The sequence below is a fragment of the Nylanderia fulva genome, unplaced genomic scaffold (genome assembly GCF_048542155.1).
Source record: "Nylanderia fulva isolate GAGA-0341 unplaced genomic scaffold, ASM4854215v1 Scaffold8, whole genome shotgun sequence".
In the NCBI taxonomy this organism is placed as follows: Eukaryota; Metazoa; Arthropoda; class Insecta; order Hymenoptera; family Formicidae; genus Nylanderia; species Nylanderia fulva.
The window spans coordinates 3034274-3054506 of record NW_028190916.1 but is presented as its reverse complement, the minus strand read 5'-3'; the positions used below and the strand labels follow the sequence as shown (position 1 = coordinate 3054506).

The 20233-nt window shown below is 30.6% G+C and overlaps 4 protein-coding genes across 7 annotated transcripts; 2 read left to right on the top strand and 2 right to left on the bottom strand.

Annotated features, from left to right (window-relative positions):
* Positions 1 to 63: 63 nt before the first annotated feature.
* On the bottom strand, positions 64 to 4185 carry hook (hook microtubule tethering protein). The gene is made up of 2 exons (XM_029308935.2): positions 3869 to 4185; positions 64 to 3785 (listed from the first exon to the last, which is right to left on the bottom strand). Exon 2 carries the CDS (start codon positions 3547 to 3549, stop codon positions 1438 to 1440), a length of 2112 nt encoding a protein of 703 aa, XP_029164768.1. The 5' UTR covers positions 3550 to 3785; positions 3869 to 4185; the 3' UTR covers positions 64 to 1437.
* On the top strand, positions 3574 to 5124 carry Hsc20 (iron-sulfur cluster co-chaperone protein HscB-like protein, mitochondrial). Its single transcript, XM_029308939.2, has 3 exons — positions 3574 to 4306; positions 4398 to 4654; positions 4741 to 5124. The coding sequence occupies exons 1-3, from the start codon at positions 3947 to 3949 to the stop codon at positions 4868 to 4870; spliced, it is 747 nt and encodes a 248-aa protein (XP_029164772.2). The 5' UTR covers positions 3574 to 3946; the 3' UTR covers positions 4871 to 5124.
* Positions 4878 to 10300, bottom strand: Ak6 (adenylate kinase isoenzyme 6). Of its 2 annotated transcripts, none has more exons than XM_029308941.2 (3): positions 10165 to 10300; positions 5615 to 5766; positions 4878 to 5459 (listed from the first exon to the last, which is right to left on the bottom strand). In XM_029308941.2, the coding sequence occupies exons 2-3, from the start codon at positions 5738 to 5740 to the stop codon at positions 5118 to 5120; spliced, it is 468 nt and encodes a 155-aa protein (XP_029164774.2). In that variant the 5' UTR covers positions 5741 to 5766; positions 10165 to 10300; the 3' UTR covers positions 4878 to 5117. The 2 variants fall into 2 exon arrangements, with proteins under 2 accessions (XP_029164774.2, XP_029164773.2); XM_029308940.2 differs by lacking the exon at positions 10165 to 10300 and adding an exon at positions 6167 to 6340.
* Positions 10301 to 10409: 109 nt separating this feature from the next.
* Positions 10410 to 19961, top strand: LOC114935980 (protein BTG3). 3 transcript variants are annotated; one of them, XM_029308937.2, is made up of 3 exons: positions 10410 to 10474; positions 11400 to 12098; positions 12339 to 19961. In XM_029308937.2, the coding sequence occupies exons 2-3, from the start codon at positions 11646 to 11648 to the stop codon at positions 12690 to 12692; spliced, it is 807 nt and encodes a 268-aa protein (XP_029164770.1). In that variant the 5' UTR covers positions 10410 to 10474; positions 11400 to 11645; the 3' UTR covers positions 12693 to 19961. The 3 variants fall into 3 exon arrangements, with proteins under 3 accessions (XP_029164770.1, XP_029164769.1, XP_029164771.1); XM_029308936.2 differs by having other exon boundaries at positions 10442 to 10554; XM_029308938.2 differs by lacking the exon at positions 10410 to 10474 and adding an exon at positions 10571 to 11189.
* Positions 19962 to 20233: the final 272 nt, after the last annotated feature.

Sequence of the window (20233 nt, the reverse complement as noted above, 5' to 3'; positions counted from 1 at the left end):
TTGTTTTACTTAAAACGTTCTGGATATAATATAGGTATTGATAACATTAATTTCGAGGATATGTTATATTATATAGCGCATTTATATATTTATTTATCTATTATCTATATGTACACATTCCATACATGAGTTTTCCAATTGTTCTTCACTATCATATGCAGTGGGATTATAAAATAGAATTGTAAAACAAATATATATATAAGTAATAACGTAAATCATGTATCAAATAAATAATAACATTAACGCGCTATAAAAATATAAATACATGAATAAATTGCATTGTGTAAATATTTATATAATATATCCTTTTCTAATCCCAAGAAATGTGTATATATTGACATATACATTATTTACAATTTGTTTCGTCATATATTATTCCACAAGGCAACATGACATTTTTCATAAATGTACACTTAGCAATCACACTCTATCAAAATAAGCATTACCATACAAATGTATACAATATTTTCAAATCAATAATTGTTTATCGTCAATGTAAATTAAAATACTAGATGGGATAAAATTTGTTTAGAATATTATAGAATATTCAATGTGTTGCGCAATATCCATTATTAGTGTACTGCAAAGCAATGTATATTCCATCTACAATATATATAAGTATATATAAAATCTCTCTTATTTACAATTTATTTATTTAATATATTTTTTGTTTTGAGCTCAATCAAAATAAGTATAATGGTAAACATTTCCGATATAGATGGCAATACAATTTAAAAATATGTAATTTTAATTCGTTTTTCTAGCTGATGGAGATATTTTCGTGCAATTATTTTTTTACTTATGTACTCATTAAAGATACAGGAACATATACATTGGCACATCTCTAATAGCTAGAAAATCATCACAAATGTTTGGCTGAGAATCGAAATTATGAGATCAAGCAGGATCAAGTGTCGAAATTAAATATCTGTGTTTAATAATTTTGCAGGAAGACAGAAAAATTGGCTGAACACATCTACAAATGATTTAAATAGAGGAATTAACTCTTCATTTAAGTATACATGATATTCTTTTTATGTAGATTCTCTATTAGGCTTCATATAAATTATTATTTTTTTTTATTAAAAAGTAAATGTCTAATTTTTTTTGCCTTTGTTTTAACATTAATCATTTATATCTATATCGGAAAAAAATAGAATTATTTGTGATAATTGTAATAGAGAGATAAATGTGATATCTTAATAATATATATATAAATATTATTATGATAATAGATATTAATTGTGTTGAATGTTATATTCACAGTCATCATTGTTTAATAAGCTTGACTGTTAAGTTTGTACATTAAAATGCAACATGTGTGCAGTATCACATTTATCACACTATTATTGCTGACAATAATTATAATTAATTGCCTCAAATAATTAAATACCACCTAATTTTATAATACTTAAGTATGAAATCGATTCGCTCTTCTCATTTCGAGTTATAAGGTGGATGGCGTCTTGCCGTAGGTTGCCTCTGTCTGGCTAAGAAGGATTGACCCTGTCCTGAACTAAGCGCCGCGAGCCGTTGATCTATCACCTCTCTGTGGCAATTCAGACCTAATCTATGAAAAGCAGTCACCATTAGCTTCTCTTCCATCTCTCGCAGCAACTTGGACTCCTTCATGGAACGCTCCATGTTCTCGATTATCTTGCGCTGTTCCAGCAATTGGTTGCGCAACACAGCCACCTCGCTCGGTGAAGAATTACTCTGCTTCGGATCTAGGCTCTTTATAACGCTCTTGGCTTTCTCAATGTACTTTTTATAGCGTTCCTCGAGAGCGGCGTTTTCGAATTCCTTCCGTGTCAGTTTCTCTTGAACAGCGAAGACTTTCTGCTTTTGTGCTTGCAGAGCGCTCTCACGTTCCTCGAGCTGTAGTGTCAGTCGATCCTTTTCGGACTGCGTTTTTCGCAGTTCGTCTTGCAATTGCAACATCTTCGGATTCAAACCCATGTTGTCGGTCTTGCTGTCGCCGCTAGCTTGAGTACCCATGATTTCCTCCAATTTGGTTTCCAATTCCATTATCCTCTGGTTCGCCTTGCGATTCTGCCCTCGCAACATATTTAAACGTTCCTCAGACTCTTCCAGCAACGCTTGCACACTCGGTAGCTTGTCTTCGTTGCCTGTCTGCTTCATCTTCAACATCTTATTCTCCAATTGTAAACGAAGTAATTTCTCCTTAATGTCGAGCGGAATCAATTCCGTGCCGGCAACATCGGTACTATCAGTACTAGGTTTCGCCATGTTCTCAGCAGTTTGCAATTGCGTGCACTTCAACTCCTCATTTGTCTCCTTCAAAGCGTCTCTTTCGATGAACAATCGATCCCTCTCCCTCTGCAAAGCACCCAACTTCGCTTCCATCTTCTTGCCTTCGAATTCCAGTCGATCGTACTTGTTGCTTTGCTCATCCAGTCTATGATGAACTTCTGTGAGCTGCTGCTTACATGCCTCCAAATGATTACGCAACATCAACGTACGCTTTACTTCTTCTTCATAGTCCAATTTGGCTTGTAAATATTCAACGTTTTTATCTTCTGATATCTTCAACTGTCTCTTAAGATCGCTCAAATCCTCCATCTTCTTCTTATACGATTCTATCATGATTTCATACTTTGCTACTTTATCCGCAGTCTCCCTCAAAGCATCCACTTCGTCCTTCAGATGATTTGCTTCGTCAGCTGCTTTCTGCAAATCCTCCTGTCTCGACTGCAACTCCAACACTTCCTTTTCAAACAATTCCACCCTTAATCTGTAATCATCTCTGGATGTTTCTATCTTAAACAATTCATCCTTTAATGTTTCCACTTGCTTCCGCAATCCAGAATATTTTAATATAGAGCCAGACTCCTCCGGATTCTCAAACTCATCCAGTCGTTGCTGGAATTTCTTATTCTCCGCAATCAATGCAGCCTTCTCCTCCTGCAACAGAGAAAGCTGTTGGTCAAGCTCGTGACACTTTTGCGCCAATTGATCCTTCATATCCACTGTCGCCTGAAACTCCGCATAGAGTCTCTGCTGAGCACCATCAGCCACGTCGAAGTTCAAGCTAGTGCCCAGGCTCATCCTTGGCCCGTGTACGCTGCTATCAAGCTCCTGAATACTCTGCATTATTGCTTGCTGCACGGTCTCCTCCATGCTCATGATCTTGGTGATGTACTGCTGCTTTTGATCGCAATTGACAGCGCAGCCAAGAATCAGCTGTAACAAACGACGCAGCTCGTCGCTGTCACAATGTTCCCCGATCTTGATCGCATCAGGTTTGATGTAGCCCGACAGTTGCTGGTTCAAGCACTCCATGTAATACTCCATTACAGCCTCCACGATCTTCTTCATATTGCTTACTCTAAGACGCCAGTTGGTACCCACGTCTGTCTTGATTTTCGCCTTCCATACTGCGGTGAACCACTCTGGTGCAATCTGGGCCAGGGCCTCCGCCAGGGCGACTCCATCGCTTATATTCTCCGCAGAGTTATGCGGTGCTTGAAGGTCGAATGTGCCCAACCATTTGATTAAATTACTCAGCTGTTGTCGATGGTCCCCCATCTCGCTGCGTTTTCCTGGGGACTTAGGGGAGCCTCGAGGAAGCTCGGGGACACTCGCACACGACTCTAGCTTACGTCAAATTCTGCGACACGTTTTCTTCTCGTGACCGCGACTCTTGGTCGAATTCATAATCCTACTCGTCTGACCTTGAATCCAGATATAATATTGCGAATCAGATATAGGTGTAAATTGCTACAGGAACCATCTGTTCTGCTTCATACTGGACTCGATGTAACCTAAAACAGCTTTGTGTTAGCGCTCCGCGGTCTGATAGCGTTTTATCGGGAGAGAGGCGGAAGTAAGATATTCGAGTAATCACCTTGCTCGCGTACGTATCGCGCGATAATAATTGTCATACATGACATGACAGATTACATGAGATTATATTGGTGAAAAGATGTTTTTGATGAGAACCATTAAAAAATTCACGTTAACAGTAAGTCCAGTTAAGCAGCAATGTCAGCTGCATTCGTACGGTGCATCGTCGAGAAACACGATTCACCCTATGACCTTATTATTTGGAACTCAGCGTTTCTGTAGCGATAATCCACTTAAATGTTGGAACTGTAATTATGTATACAAGTCCGAGCTGTTCTGCTCGAAGTGCAAAGCGTTGCAGGAATTACCACAGAACTTGAACTACTTTGACATCATGGGAATTAGAAAAAATTATAATGTCATAAATGAGGAAGTGCATCAAAAATATAGAGAGTTGCAAAAAATGTTGCATCCTGATAAATTTGGTAATAAATCTGAGGCAAGTTTCTTAATTTACAATTATCAAAATGTCCTTTTCATATATCTTGCAATAAAAATAAAAATATAAAATTTATTTTAATTATCTACAGAAAGAAAGACAAATCTCAGAGAATTTATCATCTCTAATAAATAAGGCTTATAGTACATTAATGCATCCATTAAAAAGAGGATTGTATATGTTACAATTAAAAGGTATATCGATATCAGAAGAAACTACCAACTTGAATCCAGAATTTCTTATGGAAATTATGGAGCGTAATGAGGAAATAGAAAATGCAATGGAAGACAAAGACAAAATCTTTCAGTTGACCAAAGAATCTAAGGAAGTACTTGATACATTGTCAAAGTAATCTTTTTTAGTTTTAAATCTATGCTGCTTGTTTTTAGTATATACTTCAGTATACCTAATATTTTTCTCAATTTTTTTTATAGGCAAGTGGCAGAAGCATTCAATAAGGAAGATATTGAAACAGCAACAAAAATCTTGACAAGAATGAAATATTACGATTCTATAAACAATAAATTAAAAAGACTGAAACATGACTTAGGTATAGTAGAATAGATACATCTTTTACAAAAAGCCAATTTGTTTTTATATAATTTTTTTTAATACATTATATTATTTATAATATAGAAATTGTGTTTTATATATGTAATATATATGTACAGACTTTAGTGCAATAAATTCTACAATTTGTATATATAAATAAATTTTGCCAATCAATGAATTTATTTTGCACTAAGTAGTGTTATTAAAGTATAAATAAATAATGTAAAGTATAATTAATCTAATTTAAATATACATATTTTCAAGTTTGCTGATTGTTTATTTTCCATTGCTCCAGCCATTGACATATTCTATCTACATTATTTGTCATCTGCTCAAAAGTATCATTAAACAGTTCATGTACTATTTCTTTGTTGTAGGCTGACCTTGCTTCTTCAAGAATAGTTTGAAAAATTTCGCATTCTATGTTATCCTGCAATTTTTTTCCAGAGTATCCCCTTTTCTCGAGACGATCGTACAAGATAGTATTGTCTGTTCTGAGTACAAATACAATGTCAAACCATCTCTCAGGAAAAAGTTCAGCACTGTGATAATCTACAATTATTCCTCCTCCATTCATAGCACTTTCCATTCCATCCAGTAACTAGAGATAAAAATATACAAAAATCTATACACTTAGTTATGTCAAGAAAATTTAGATAATACAGAATTTACAACAAATAATATTTTGCAATCTATTTCAGTTAAAAACATTAATATAGCAAGATGTATATCATTGTAATATGAAAAAATCATTACCTTATCTTCATCTAACGTCCTGCATTGATATACTTCATCATATTCATCTACACATTTATTCTCTATAGCTAGTTGACTAACATCGAGCCATGTTAGTCCAGTTTTCTCCGATAACATATGTGCCATTTCACTCTTGCCAACACCAGGTGTGCCTAGAAAACACAATACTCTTAATAAAATTTGATAAATGACACTTATCTATAGTGACCATCCGTTCTTTATTTTAGAGAGTAGTCTTTTATTTCAAGTAGCTTTAAATTTATTCATTTTTTTTAACTCAATTTCATCCTTTACTTTTTACTTTTACTTATTTAGTATTTCAATGTCCAATATATGCCATAGTATTAATATGAGAATTTGAGAAACAAAAACAGTGGAAGCTCTTATATGAAATTTATGTAAAAAGTCAAAAATTTATTTCAACATAATAGAATCAGTTTCAAACTATAAAGAATATGTAGATTTCTGATGAGAATAATTATTTGCCACAAACTGATTTGATTTAATGAACTATAAATATATGCATATCATAATTACGTATCTATTATATACCTGTTACTAAAATGTTAGGCAAATTTCTAGGCATGTTTTCCAAAAACACAAATATGCAAGTATCAAGTTAAATTTCAACCACGTGCCACATGTATGTTTTGTCACAGATTAATAGACAGATCGCCAAAGGCCTGCCTAAAGAAGAGACCGCCATCTTCGTGCGATAGACTTTGCCCCTTACCGACACACTTTGCCCCTGGTTCGAGTCCGTGCTAAATTTCGTAGACTTGAACCAAAAGACTTTGCCCCTGGTTCGAGTCCGTGCTAAATTTCGTAGACTCGACCAAAAGACTTTGCCCCTGGTGCAAGTCCAGGCTAAATTCGTTTGACATTACCAACAGACTTTGCCCCTGGTGCGAATCCAGGCTAATTGATCATGAGACCAATTTGAGAGATTTGGCCCCCGTTGTGTGTGTGTGTGTGTGTGTGTGTGTGTGTGTGTGTGAGAGAGAGAGAGAGAGAGAGAGAGAGAGAGAGAATATTTTACATATATGCATATATATATATAAAATTTATTAAATATAAAAAATATATTTTTTACACATAAAATGTTTTTTTATTGAAATAATCACGATTTTAAATGTGATATAACACAGTGTTCAAAAAATTTTTAATTAAATTTTTTAATTAAATTTTATTAAAGAAAATTACTTGAAATTTTTTACATTAAGAATTTAAAGGCTCCTTATTCTCTTGTAGAAATTTATCACTACGCCAATTAATCACTTATTTTGAGTATTTAAAATACTATAATATACAGTAATTTAAGTATTCGAAATAAAAGTGATTAATTACTCGAAATAAGTGATAAATTGGCGTTACTAGTAATAAATTTCTATAAGGGTTGAAATAAAGTATAAGAGATAAATAGGCTATATGTGAGCCGTATGCGAAATGTGAGATGTAAAACGCATATTGAAATTTAATTTTTCGATATAACTTTCAAAAATGTACACGAGGTACAAAAAATTAGCTTGGACATTTGTAAGACTTAAAATTGGGATTAATTCTCAATTCTATTAATTAAATTTCGATATAACACACCTTACATCCGCGCACGGCTCACATATAGCCCATTTATTAGTGCAATTTTTAAGTTCCTTATTTTTCAAAGTTCACCTTTTTACGTTATCAAATATTTTTGGTACGTTTTCAAGAATTTTATATTTTTACTTACCGCAGTTTCTTATCCAAATGTAAAATCTTTTATCGCAGTCTATAAAAAATTGAAACAATTTACAATTTTATGATATAATATTATTATTATTACAATATCTATATATATGCACATCTGTCAAATATCGTGATTTATTTCACATTATTATTATCAAAAAAAAAAAAAAAAAACAAAAACACTTGCAACAATCAAAAATAAACCGCCTGCCGCGAACGGAAAATGCCAAGAAAGCACGCAATTTCCGCGAATCTCGTAATTTTTTTGAAAAATCAACAATTTCAACGAAATTGTAAATTCTTCAAATCACTGCACAAGTATAATTCACAATAATAATTTTCAGTAACTACGATAAAAAATCGTATACTGAAAACCGCAAACGAAAGTGCAATGGGAGTAAGAGTAAAGTCTGTGATAAAATTAATTGGCAATAGAAAATTAATAATTTTCAAATAGAAAAATGTTGAAATTACCGAGGATTTACAAATAATAAAGTAAAAATATTAAATAATTTATGTTTTCGAATTTTGCTCGCGGAGAGGATCTTTAAAACAAGATTTTTAGAAGAGAGGACCTTTAAAATATAAACAGGCAAAAACGTTGGAAAAATTAAAGCGCGCGTTTAAACAGATAAACGCAATGAAATAGATACGCAATTGTTTTTACTTATCGCTGTAAGCTCACAAGCTTCTGACGTGCTATACACTTTTATATAATATATACAGGGTGTCCGGTAACTAACGGACCAATGATTAAGGGCGGATTCTCTGGCCAATTTGGAGACGATTTTTCCTTAGCAAAAATGTTGAGAAGTCAATAATTTTCGAGTTATAAGCGATTGAAAAAAATAGGTTTTTTGAAAACTAAACGTTTTGGAGTTAAAAGTCTAACATAATTACATTCTTCAGTTAATTTCAGGTAGAATTTACTATAATAAAATTTTAATTTAAGGCTTAGTTATAAAGATACATAATGACAAAGATTGGAAAGTTGTAAAAAATGATGACCTTTTTCGACATTTTCGCTGAGGAAAAATCGTTCCCAAATTGACCAAAGAATCCATTTGTAATCATTGGTCTGTTAGTTACCGGACACCCTGTATATTGGACAAGAGTTTCGTTTGTTTCAAATTCTCGAGAGTTGAAGTAGGAACATACGAGTATCATATATCGTTTGTGACTTGCCGAATGAAAGCAAGACAGAGAGCGAACGAGATGATGAGCTTAATAGCTCATAATGTTATAAATAAATAAATAAAAAATTATAACCTGACCTACTAGTTATTGAATCTTTTTTTAATAAAATGTTTCATTATTATTATCATCTAAGTCTAAGTCGTTTAATTACTTTTTAGTTTTTTAATAATTAATTTAATTTATTCTAGTCATTTTTATATGAGAAAAATAATATCACGTATACGTTTTATAATGAATTAATATATTTCGGGAACCGAATTATATATTCTTAATAATATAAAAGTGTTCAAAAATTATATTTGACTTTTAATTTTAATTATTTTTTAGCAAAGAGTTCCGAAATCTCTTACACACATAATGGGGATTTTTTTCATCCATATAATTCGCAATTAAGTATATATGTTAATTATTAATTTTAATAAAATAAAAATTAAAATTAAAGGTCAAATATAATTTTTAAACACAAATATATTAAATTAATTATAAAACGTATACCCATGATAGTATTTTTCTCGTACAAAAATAATTAGAGTAAATTAAATTAATCATAAAAGATTAAAAATTAATTAAAGAATTTAAACTTATATTTTATATAATAATAATAAAACATTTTATTACGTCAAACCGTCGTGAAATAATTAAATAAAATTTGCTAGTTACGTCAAAGTCAAGTTTTCTAAGCTTATAAAACATTTTATTAAAAAACAGATTCAATAAATATAAGTACATGTTATATATATACTTATATTTATTGAATCTGTTTTTTTATAAAATGTTTTATTATTATCATATATAATATAAATTATTTAATTATTTTTTTATTTTTTTATGAGTAATTTAATTTATTCTAGTTATTTTTGTACGAGAAAAATACTATCACGGGTATACGTTTTATAACGAATTGAATATATTTATGTTCAAAAATTATATTTGACCTTTAATTTTAATTTTGTATTTTATTAAAATTAATAATTAACATATATACTTAATTGCGAATTATATGGATGAACAAAATCCCTATTATGTGTGTAAGAGATTTCGGAACTCTTTGCTAAAATAATTAAAATTAAAAGTCAAATATAATTTTTGAACACTTTTATATTATTAAAAATATATAATTCGACTCTCGAAATATATTAATTCATTATAAAACGTATACGTATTAGTATTTTTCACATATTAAAATGATTAGAATAAATTAAATTGATTATTAAAAAACTAAAAATTAATTAAACGACTTAGACTTAGATGATAATAATAATGAAACATTTATTAAAAAATAATTATAATAGGTCAGGTTAATATTTTATTTATTTATTTATTTATAACATCATAAAATTCTGTCCTTTCCGAAATACGCGAACGCTACGAAAAGATAAATCTCGTACATGCCGCCGGACGAGTTCATGAGCATGAGACGCTCTTATCTTGGGAACGTATTAATAGTTACTGCATTGACCACTACTACGATATGGCGCTGAAATCAGTGAGAAATGCTGGTCTCTCCTTCATCCAGACCTTTGGCGATCTGTCTATTAATCTGTGGTTTTGTTGAGTTTCAGCTGAGAGCTAGACGTAAATTTCGAATAAAAAGCCACAAGACGTATTGAATATCGAATTATAATTACTCTAAAAATTCTATATCATTCTTTATCCGATAACCAATTGAACAAATTTTTTACGCAAATGCAACATCAGCTTGAAAATTACAAAAGGTTTGCTGCTGATCTCTCAAAACTTGTTACTCCAGAAAACGCAAACCAGACGAACAGACTGACGTCTCAAGGCGGCATCACAATGACGCATGTTGATTGGTCGAGCGAGTTCCCGTTCGGTCCAATCACAAGAAAGCACGCGTCTCGCGCGACACGTGTGCACATCTACATAATTTTCTATACTCCACGATCACGGGGTGCAACGTAACACGTGTTGGTTCGGGTACGTTTATTTAAAGAGAAAGAAGACGTAGTAGAGTTTCGCGCACACGTTAGAGAGACGGGAATTTTCGTCACTGATTCGTAAGATTGACTTTATATTTCGTTAACCGCACTTGACAGCAGTCAAATTCGCGGATCGACTCGCATCGAAACGCTCCAACGCGTCGATGATGGAGGAAAAAGTCTGCCACGGATTCGGCAGGATGCGCGGGACGGCAGCAATGAGCTGGCACAAATGACTCGTCGCCGTCTCGTTGACGTTTCGCACGAGCTCCCGATCTTTCAGCCGGAGATCCGGAGATCGCTTGCAATTAGCTCGATCGGCAGCGTGGAGCGAACGATGCGAGCCATTTCCACGCGGAAATCCCAAGACTTTCTCCTTCGCCTAACCTGCCTGCCTTACTTTATTATTCAGCTGATTCACGCGTGCATGCATAACATATTGTACTGGGAGAGACGATTATATTCGTCCGGTTGTTATCCGGGTCGCGTAACATCTGTCAACCTCGAACGCGCGTCGTTTTGACGTTTCGTCCAGGTAGCGAGGAAAAATAAATAAACAAATCAACTGTGTGCTTTGTATAGACCACAGTGTTTTCAAGCGGTGACTTGTTGAAAAGTGGAACGCGCTTGGCGTTCTAGTTTCTTTTTTTTTCAGCGTGCCGAAGTACTCTGGCGATATCGAGATTAAAGCATGAAATCAGCCTTTTAATTGAGTAAGAGGTCATTGATCCTACGCGTTTATATATTTTACTTATCACTCGAGAATTTGCATTATCAAGAGGCAATTGTTTTTCTTCAGTTTTTATTCTACTTGTATTAACCCGAATTCTAAATTACTCGAAATCGAGATTTCGAGCAGCGAAATATCTAGAATATGACTGATAACAATGATGATATTGTTTTTTTTTTCTGTTTATATATAGATTGTAGCGGCATTAGTGGAACATACAAACTGTACGGTCGAGACAATTATTTCAAGTTTGGGCTAGCAAGACGCCAGCAATACACGCTAACATAGATCTTGAAGAATTCAAGCATTGCTACGGTGCAGAAGGGCTCTATGTGCTCCACCGTGACTTGGGCAAATGGTACTTTAGTTTCCAAGAGCTTGCTACTGTGGTATCGCGAAAGGTGCAGCCGATCAATCTGTAATTCGGACATACGACAAGATGCTCAACGAGATCAGGGCGGCGGTACTGTTCTTAGTAAAGCTGATCGAAAAAAGCGAAAAATTTAGTCCCGATCAATTGGAATGCTTCAAGCGGCACTTGGTCGAACTGCTGATGGAACGCTTTAAGAACCACTGGTTCCCCGACAAGCCGTTCAAAGGCCAGGGCTATCGTTGTATTCGTGTCAACGGCCACAATCGTCGAGATGCGACCTTGGAGAGCGCAGCAAGTGCTGCTGGAGTTAAGTACGAAGATTTGGCCCTACCCGTGGAGTTAACTTTGTGGGTTGACCCCAATGAGGTCTGCTGTCGATTCGGTGAGAGCAAAGGATCGTACTGCACACTGGCTTCGTTTGAGGACAAGGAGAACACCGTACCTATCTTTCAAGGCGAACACAAAGAGAACGTAGAGAAGGAAAACAAGGAAAACCACGAGGGATCCATCAAGATACAGGTGAGTGTTTCTATTGTCATTATTTTTAATTCAATTAATGTCTTGTATCAGGTAAATTGAACTTCTTATAGAGTGTAAATATAATCTAATAGTTACAGATTTTGAATAGAGTGGATGAAAAATTTATTTATGAAACGTACATTGAATGATAATATTTTACTTATATGTATATTTTCTTTATATTTTCTATACATAGCTACATGATAACTTAAAAATAAATTTTGTATGTTTTTGTTACAGAAATCCCCTTTAAGCATTAGTACAGAACAACAGCCGAAATCAAAATTACTAAGCACTGTTAATCAAAATCAACAGCATAGCAATAACGGTACAGGTAGGAGGCGTAATTTGAATAGTCCTAGACTGCATCCGAACAGAAATCGTTCGTGGTTCGGCCACTCCTTTAGCATGGTTTACGGTCCTCATCCGATCAATCAGCCTTGGTACAATATAATGCCTCCGCATTTCCTTGGTGGCCCTTCTCCGCCGCCCTTTATGGGACATCGGGGGAATAAATGGGTACACCCGTCCTCTTATCCTGCAGGACCCGCTCGTTTCCATCACTGGTCTCCCAAAGCTACTCTTAAGGTATAAAGTAAATCTCTTTCAGAGAAAACAGTTAGGAAACCTGTTTCTTCTTGAAAAAAAAAAAAAACTATTTCGAAAGAAAAAGTATAATGGAATGTAGGCTTGTTTTATGGAAGATGCTTATTATTGTTACATCTTAAAGTAAAATATTATGCTGTGATTTATGTTCACGATTAAAAAGATTTTAGTTAAAATACATTCGCGATATACGTATGCAGATAGAATATATGTGTGTGTAGAATAAATATATGAATTATATATATATAAATTTTTATATATTGGAAACAGGTTTGTTAACGTGTTTTACAGTGACGAAAATTATCCATCCTGTAATTACAAATGACCTTGTTCGAAGTACGACTAAGGCTTACGATTTTTTATGACGAGAGATATTGCATTATTACATGTTACGTATATATAATGATAAATTGGAATAATAGATGTTTAACTCCGGATGCAAGGTTGCTTGAAAGGTAGACTAGTGGCAATTCAAATAACGTAGAACGCATTAGCAAAAATGCGTGAAATGGAAATAGATGTCATATCACATGACGGTTATTTCTTCAGTCAAAATGTTATTCGGAAAATACACAATATATCGAGAAATTGAGAGAATCTACTTGGTTTCTTTAATTGTTGCAAATCGATCAATAATACATGTTTATAATTATGTCAACTTAGTGAATTCTTGAAATTGTATAATCAAATTGACAATGTGTAATTTTTTTTTGTTTGCGTTAATAGTCCAATAATAAGGGAAAAATAAGGAAAATAGTTTCGAAAATTTTGAAACTTGATGTTATTTTCTTGGGAGAGGCAAGTGTGAAATAGAATATACTTTATTTATGACTTTATATATGACTAATTGTAAGTGATATGAGGGCTTTTCGAAAGCTTGTACCTGATAAGATCAGACAAGGACGATTATGATCATATGGTGTAAAGATCGTACATGCGATGATTAAGTAAAGTATATTTTTCATATGGAAAAATCATTTTTTAGTGCATGCCGAAAGTTTATGGATTTTAGAGCTTTATTTTCCATCGGAAGAATATCCGTTTCAAGATTCTCGAAATTAATTCAGTTATTCATCCCATATTAGTCTAATTTGAATTGGACTATAAATAACCGATTGTTCCGATATGACTAATATTCGTTATAGTAGATTTTATTTGTATATTAATAATACATTGTCGTAAAGAATGCGGAAATTGTTAAGTTACCTTTTACTTCGTGTATATATATATATATTACAAATAATTGTTGTTAGTGATAAAGGTGATTTCAAAAAATTTTGACATATTCTGATTTATTAATCCGATGTTTTATATATATATATATATATATATATATATATATGTTATTATATCGTTTAACAAAATGTGAGAACAAATTCGTTCTACTTTTTCGTATTTCCGGAGGGTAGCAACGCGAATGCATTCTATTAATTTTCAAGTTTAGAAAAAACAAACATCCACGATACGTTATTTATAAAGATACTGCCGTCATTGAGATTTTATCAATGATCAATACTTGTTAAATTAATGAGCCAACGATATAAAAATTTATTTGCGCTGCCATGTGCAGTTAAACAAACATATTATTTTTGTCATATTCGACGCGAAGACGAGCGTGTCGAATTTATTTTTACAAATTATATACTAGTTTTAATTTTACATTGTTCGCGTATTAGATTCTTTTATAAAGGTAACACGTACAAACAAAACGTTAATGCAATAGTAATATCATGTCAATGTACATTTGGCCTTATATATATATATTATAGAGAATTTATGAAATCAATCTAACATATATATATACTTATTTATACATATGTTGGCTTTATCGATGATAGGAATTCGTATTTCTTGTTTTTATGTATTTCTTGGTATTATCTACTTTTTATATCTATATATTTATATATATGTATATCTGTACATATATATAAATATATATATATATACATATAACATATATATACGCTGTGCGTAAATATGTTAATTGTTAATGAATTAACGTCGAAAGTGCAATTCTTATTTGTTATTCACTCTATAAGATTGTTTCTTCGAGATATTTTTATTATCGTATTCATAGTACATTAATTTTGAATCACACATTCTTCTTAATATCTTTTTTAACTACTTAGATAGGTATTACTTACTGATAATTGATGCTCCTATTTTCAAAATATTTTTATGTAACTAAGTAAGGATGGTTATATAATATAAGTACAGCTAATAATATCATTACGCAACTTTTAATATATTTTATTTAATTATTTTTACACACACGCATATATATATCTATATATATATATATATCTATATATATATATGTCAAAAATTTATGAGAAAGTTATTTAATCGAAATTTAAATAAATTTTTAAATTAACAAAATAATTTTCTCATATAATATAAAATAGCAATTAAAATTATAAATTTTTTTTTAAATTCTGTAAATTATCTTTTTACTCTATTGTTAAAAACGTGTTATTTTTCAATTTTGGTATTCGATTTAAGATCTCAAAAATTTAATAAGTATAATCTAAACTGTGCAATTAATTTAATATTGTGCAATGAATAAACTATATTTCTCGAAGGAACAATTTTTGTTACGTGAACAAATAACATTGCAAATATGTGTAATTCCAACAAAATTTTAACAAGAAGCATGAGATGCATTTTTATACTAATTACGGATAGCAGAAACAGTAATCTGTCAAATAATTATTTCTAATATGTAATATGGTATAATCGGAGAATATGTTACATTTTCAATATCGCATGGTAGAATTATTGTAGCTGCATTCATCACACAGGCTGATATATATATATATATACATATATATATATACTGTTGATGAATATATACATACATACACAATAGTCTTTATATATGAATGATAAGGATTAATCTAAATGTATGTTATAAAAAAATTCTTAGTAAACTGCACTAGATGATAATTTTTTCAAAAAATATAGGATGCTATTATTGTAATATCTTTTTGCGACTTTGTTTCGCGCAATAATTTCGAGATGCTGCAACTTCGTTTCGACAAATATTATATGTTTGTATCTTAAGACTGATTATTGTTTTTAAGCAAAAGATAAAATATTATACACATGTATATTTTTTATAAATAGATTTATAATATAATTATTTTTTTTTCTTTATTTAAATAACACTAAGCATTAAAAAAGCGTTAAATGAAAATTAAATGTATATTTATTCGACCTAAAAAAAAATTTAGTTTCTATTATAATACAACTAATAAAACAGTTTACAGCGAAACGAGATTGTTGTACCTCCGTTATGACGAAAGAAGTTGATGTGAAATGGGTCGTTTTATATAACGTAATTCTACAACTTTCACGTTTCACGATTAGCATCGTTCACTAAATATAATCTGCTCTAGTGTAGGAACCTTTGTGTTCAATTTGTTAAATCTTATTCAAAGGAATTATGTTGTTGTTATATAGGAATATAAAAAGTTTATAAATATTCTATATATATATATATACAAATCATATGCATATATATATATATATATATATAAATATATAAAACAGTATATATATATGTAGAATTAAGCAATATTGCATTCGGACATATTCTTTTATTAATATTCTTACATAACATATACATATATAATAATATATATGCATATATATGTATATATAAACATATCTATATGTATATATACATGTATACATATATATACATATGCAATGGTGTTTATATGTGTATACATATATATGTGTAAAATATATTTATATATATGTATATATTATAATATAAAAAAGAGAGAAACGCTCAACATTTGAAATGTTCCAAACTTTGTAATTGTGTTCAAATGTAGGAAAAAATTGAATGCGATGACAACGTACCTTTTCTTAATGATAAGTAGTTAGTCAATTATTCTATACGAAAGCCATACGTGGCAGAGTGATGTATGTCTTGTGTAATCAACAGTAAAATGCAGCGAACAAGCATTCAAAGAAATGAAACAGTAGTTTTATATAGAAAATTTGGAATGCGATATGCGCGAGGCGACCAGAACGAATACTTATACGAGAAGCAAATAATGGCTTGCGGTTAGCACAAAACATTTTGTACTTATGCCACTTTCATTAGAACGATATTTTAGCACTTTGAATCCGATATTATCGCTCTACCATTGCGTATTTTATTTTCGATTAAACTTTATTGTACAAAAATTATGTATTTAAATTATACAGTATTCATATATATAATATTAAAGAGAGAAAAGAAAGTCAGTAAAGTAGATATAAGATTATCACAGTTACAAAACATAAATTATGAAATGTATCATTAAATCGGTGAATTCAAAGTGTTAAAATCGCATTATGGAAGCATGAATATTGGTGCCTTTTCTTCGTCCGACTTGTTGATTTGTACTACAATATCGTTAAGCGTTCTTTCATCGATGCGAAATCGTATTTCACATTTTCCATGACACGTCGAATTCTATAATGAGATATTAAAATGATCGATAATTTTCCGATTTATCGCATATTGAAGAACGTATTAATGTTTGGATCATTTCGATTGTAGAGTATAGTAAACATATATAACCGTCTATACATATATATCACTGGTATATCATACGTTGTACGAATTATATATTTCTTGCATAATTGTGCAATGTCATTGTGAATCTGGGTGAATGTTAAAAGAAACGGTTCGATTATCTTCTGACATATAGATTTTGTGATAAACTCTTAATTGTAAGAAATATTTTCGATTTTTTACACAATAACAATGTAAACCCCAGAACAAATTAATGCAACAAAGGCACAGGGGTGTATTGTTTTAATTTGGAGAAAAAAGATTTTATTATATAATCTATAAAAATTTTATTAAAAGTACAAAAGGAGAAATTCTACTAACGAAATTTATACGTAATGAATTTAAAAAAAAATCACAATTTTATAATTTGATTTGCTAAATATGAATAAGTATAAAAGATGTATATTTACTATTGCACTTATATAAAACCATTTAATTATATTTATTTTATAAGCTTGCATAAATTTTTTCTATTAATAATTTAAAAAAGTACATGAGATTTAATGATTAGAACAATTAAAAGAATGAAGGAAGGAAGAAAACCGTTGCTTTTTACGTTCTGTTGTATGATTAGCAATTTTACTTTGCATTTTTCGAAGTTCAAACATAATATAGCTATTTTTTTCGATACTTCATTTCATGTTATCTGTTAATAAAAATATCATACATGTTAGAACGACACATTTTCAAATCATCGATAATACAATATATACTTTTGCACTTTGCACAGTGCAATCGAAACTAAATAAGAATTTACAGTTTCGTCGTACTTGTCAATCAAGTTTTATTCTTAGACGCGTTCGTTCGCGTGTCGAGATAAAATAATAGCGCTTTTTCGATTAGGGCATGCTGACGCTTTAATTCGATGTAATCACGAAATATGATGATAATCATTGGCAGAGTCGCCAATAGGACTTTGACTGCACTCGACACTTGCATAGTAAATTAGATAAGAGGTTTTTTTTGTCGTGTGTAGTTTTATGATATAGCGTAAACTGCAAATGCGGTCTGTGAAATTGAAGGCGTTACAAACCACGTCGCAATTATTATTATAGAAAACTAAATTTCAGAGGATTTCGTCGCAATTAAGAAACGAAATTTCTGAATTTTTTTCTCAAGATTCATCATACACGAATGTAACACACTGCGATATTTTTCAACGTAGAACTTAATAAGCATCTCACAGAGTTATTAAAAAGATCGCTAACGATTTATTTAATAGTTATTATAAAAATACGACTAAATTAATACGTTTAAAACTTATTATTTTTAAGCGTTATTATTAGTTTTATTATAATTTGTTAATCTTATCATTGAAAAACATCGTAGTATGGCATTAATAGCCTAGTACTATTATAGTCTAATGATCATTGAATACTTATTTTTTACTTTAAGATCTTTCATAAATATGTAAATATATATATATATACACATTTGTTTATACATTACAAAAATTTTATATAGCGAACAAAATAATCTTATTTATAAAAGAAAAAGCTATATGTATTGTTTTAAGGCAGCGTTTGTGGTGCCTTTGTTTTTGCAGTCTGCAACAGAGTTTTAAGATTGTTGTTGGTAGTGATTATTGTCTGATCAAAACAAACGCTCGACCATTGTCGCATTCTGTATATATATATATCAATATTAAATAGATATTACATGCACACACATACACAGGATTGTTCAAAAACAAGGTGAATAATCATTCTCTTACGTATACAAGTAATATCCTAATAATAACAAATAATTTTCTCTTAAATTAATTTATTAAAATTTCGATATTTATTTTTTATTTTTGACAACTTGTTTTATTTATTTGACTGTCGGCATTAAACCGAGTATTTCATGACACACATGTGACAAATATACTTATTTAAATTTATTATTTTAAAATTTGACCTTAAATCACAGTTTTGACTTTATTTGAAATTAAATAGCTCACGCATATGATCTTAAAGATATATCACAATATATTATTTTAAAATTGACCTTGTGATTATTACATTGACCTTAAATTTGACTATTGACTTTTAAAATAAATAGTTTATAATATGTATATACAAGACTAAAAAAATAAAATAAAATTCAAGTTTAAAAAATTTTACAATAACTAATATTATTTTTAGTAAAGCTGAGAACAAATATATTTGAAAATAGATACTTTTGAAATAAAATAACATGTGTTTTTTGTAATTTAGATATTTCGAGATATTGGAATCTTAGTTTAAATAAAAGATATTTATATTTTTAAAATATTTTTGATAATTTTATATGTTGCACTTTTTCTGAACATTCCATGTGTATTTCTGAAATTGGAAAAAGCAACATTGGTCAACGTTGATGATCAGTATAACAGCAAAGTTTTAGTTTTTGATCAAATATCCTATACATTTAGGCAAAAATTAACTTCAACTTTGTTATAAACTATATGTGACAGATGTACTTATACGATCTTAACTTCAAAATATAGCATTTTTTCTTAAAATTAAAGCATACAAAGAAAGAGATACAAAAAACACACATATAAGACACTTTAATTCGGGGATTTCTCAAGTTTTCTATTTGACGTAATATCGTGAACATTTAATGTTATTATGATTGTATTAACGCCATTAACGATTTATAATTAAATAAATAATGTATGAGGATGTAACACACATTTAATAAATACTTTTGCAAATCAATTCTCGTTTCTGTGTTATTCCTATTCCTTTCAATCCACTATGTATAGATAAAAAAATTTATTTGTAAAGTTGTTATAACAAAAGTTTTTTATATCATAACAACATTATAATATATATCGATATCAAATCTTGTAAAGTATTTTCTTTTCATCGTTTAATAAACAACATTATAATATATAACCATATCAAATCTTGTAAAGTATTTTCTTTTCATCCTTTAATAATTATTCCTTAATTCATCGTTAATTTATTTTTCTTATTTGTGCTATATA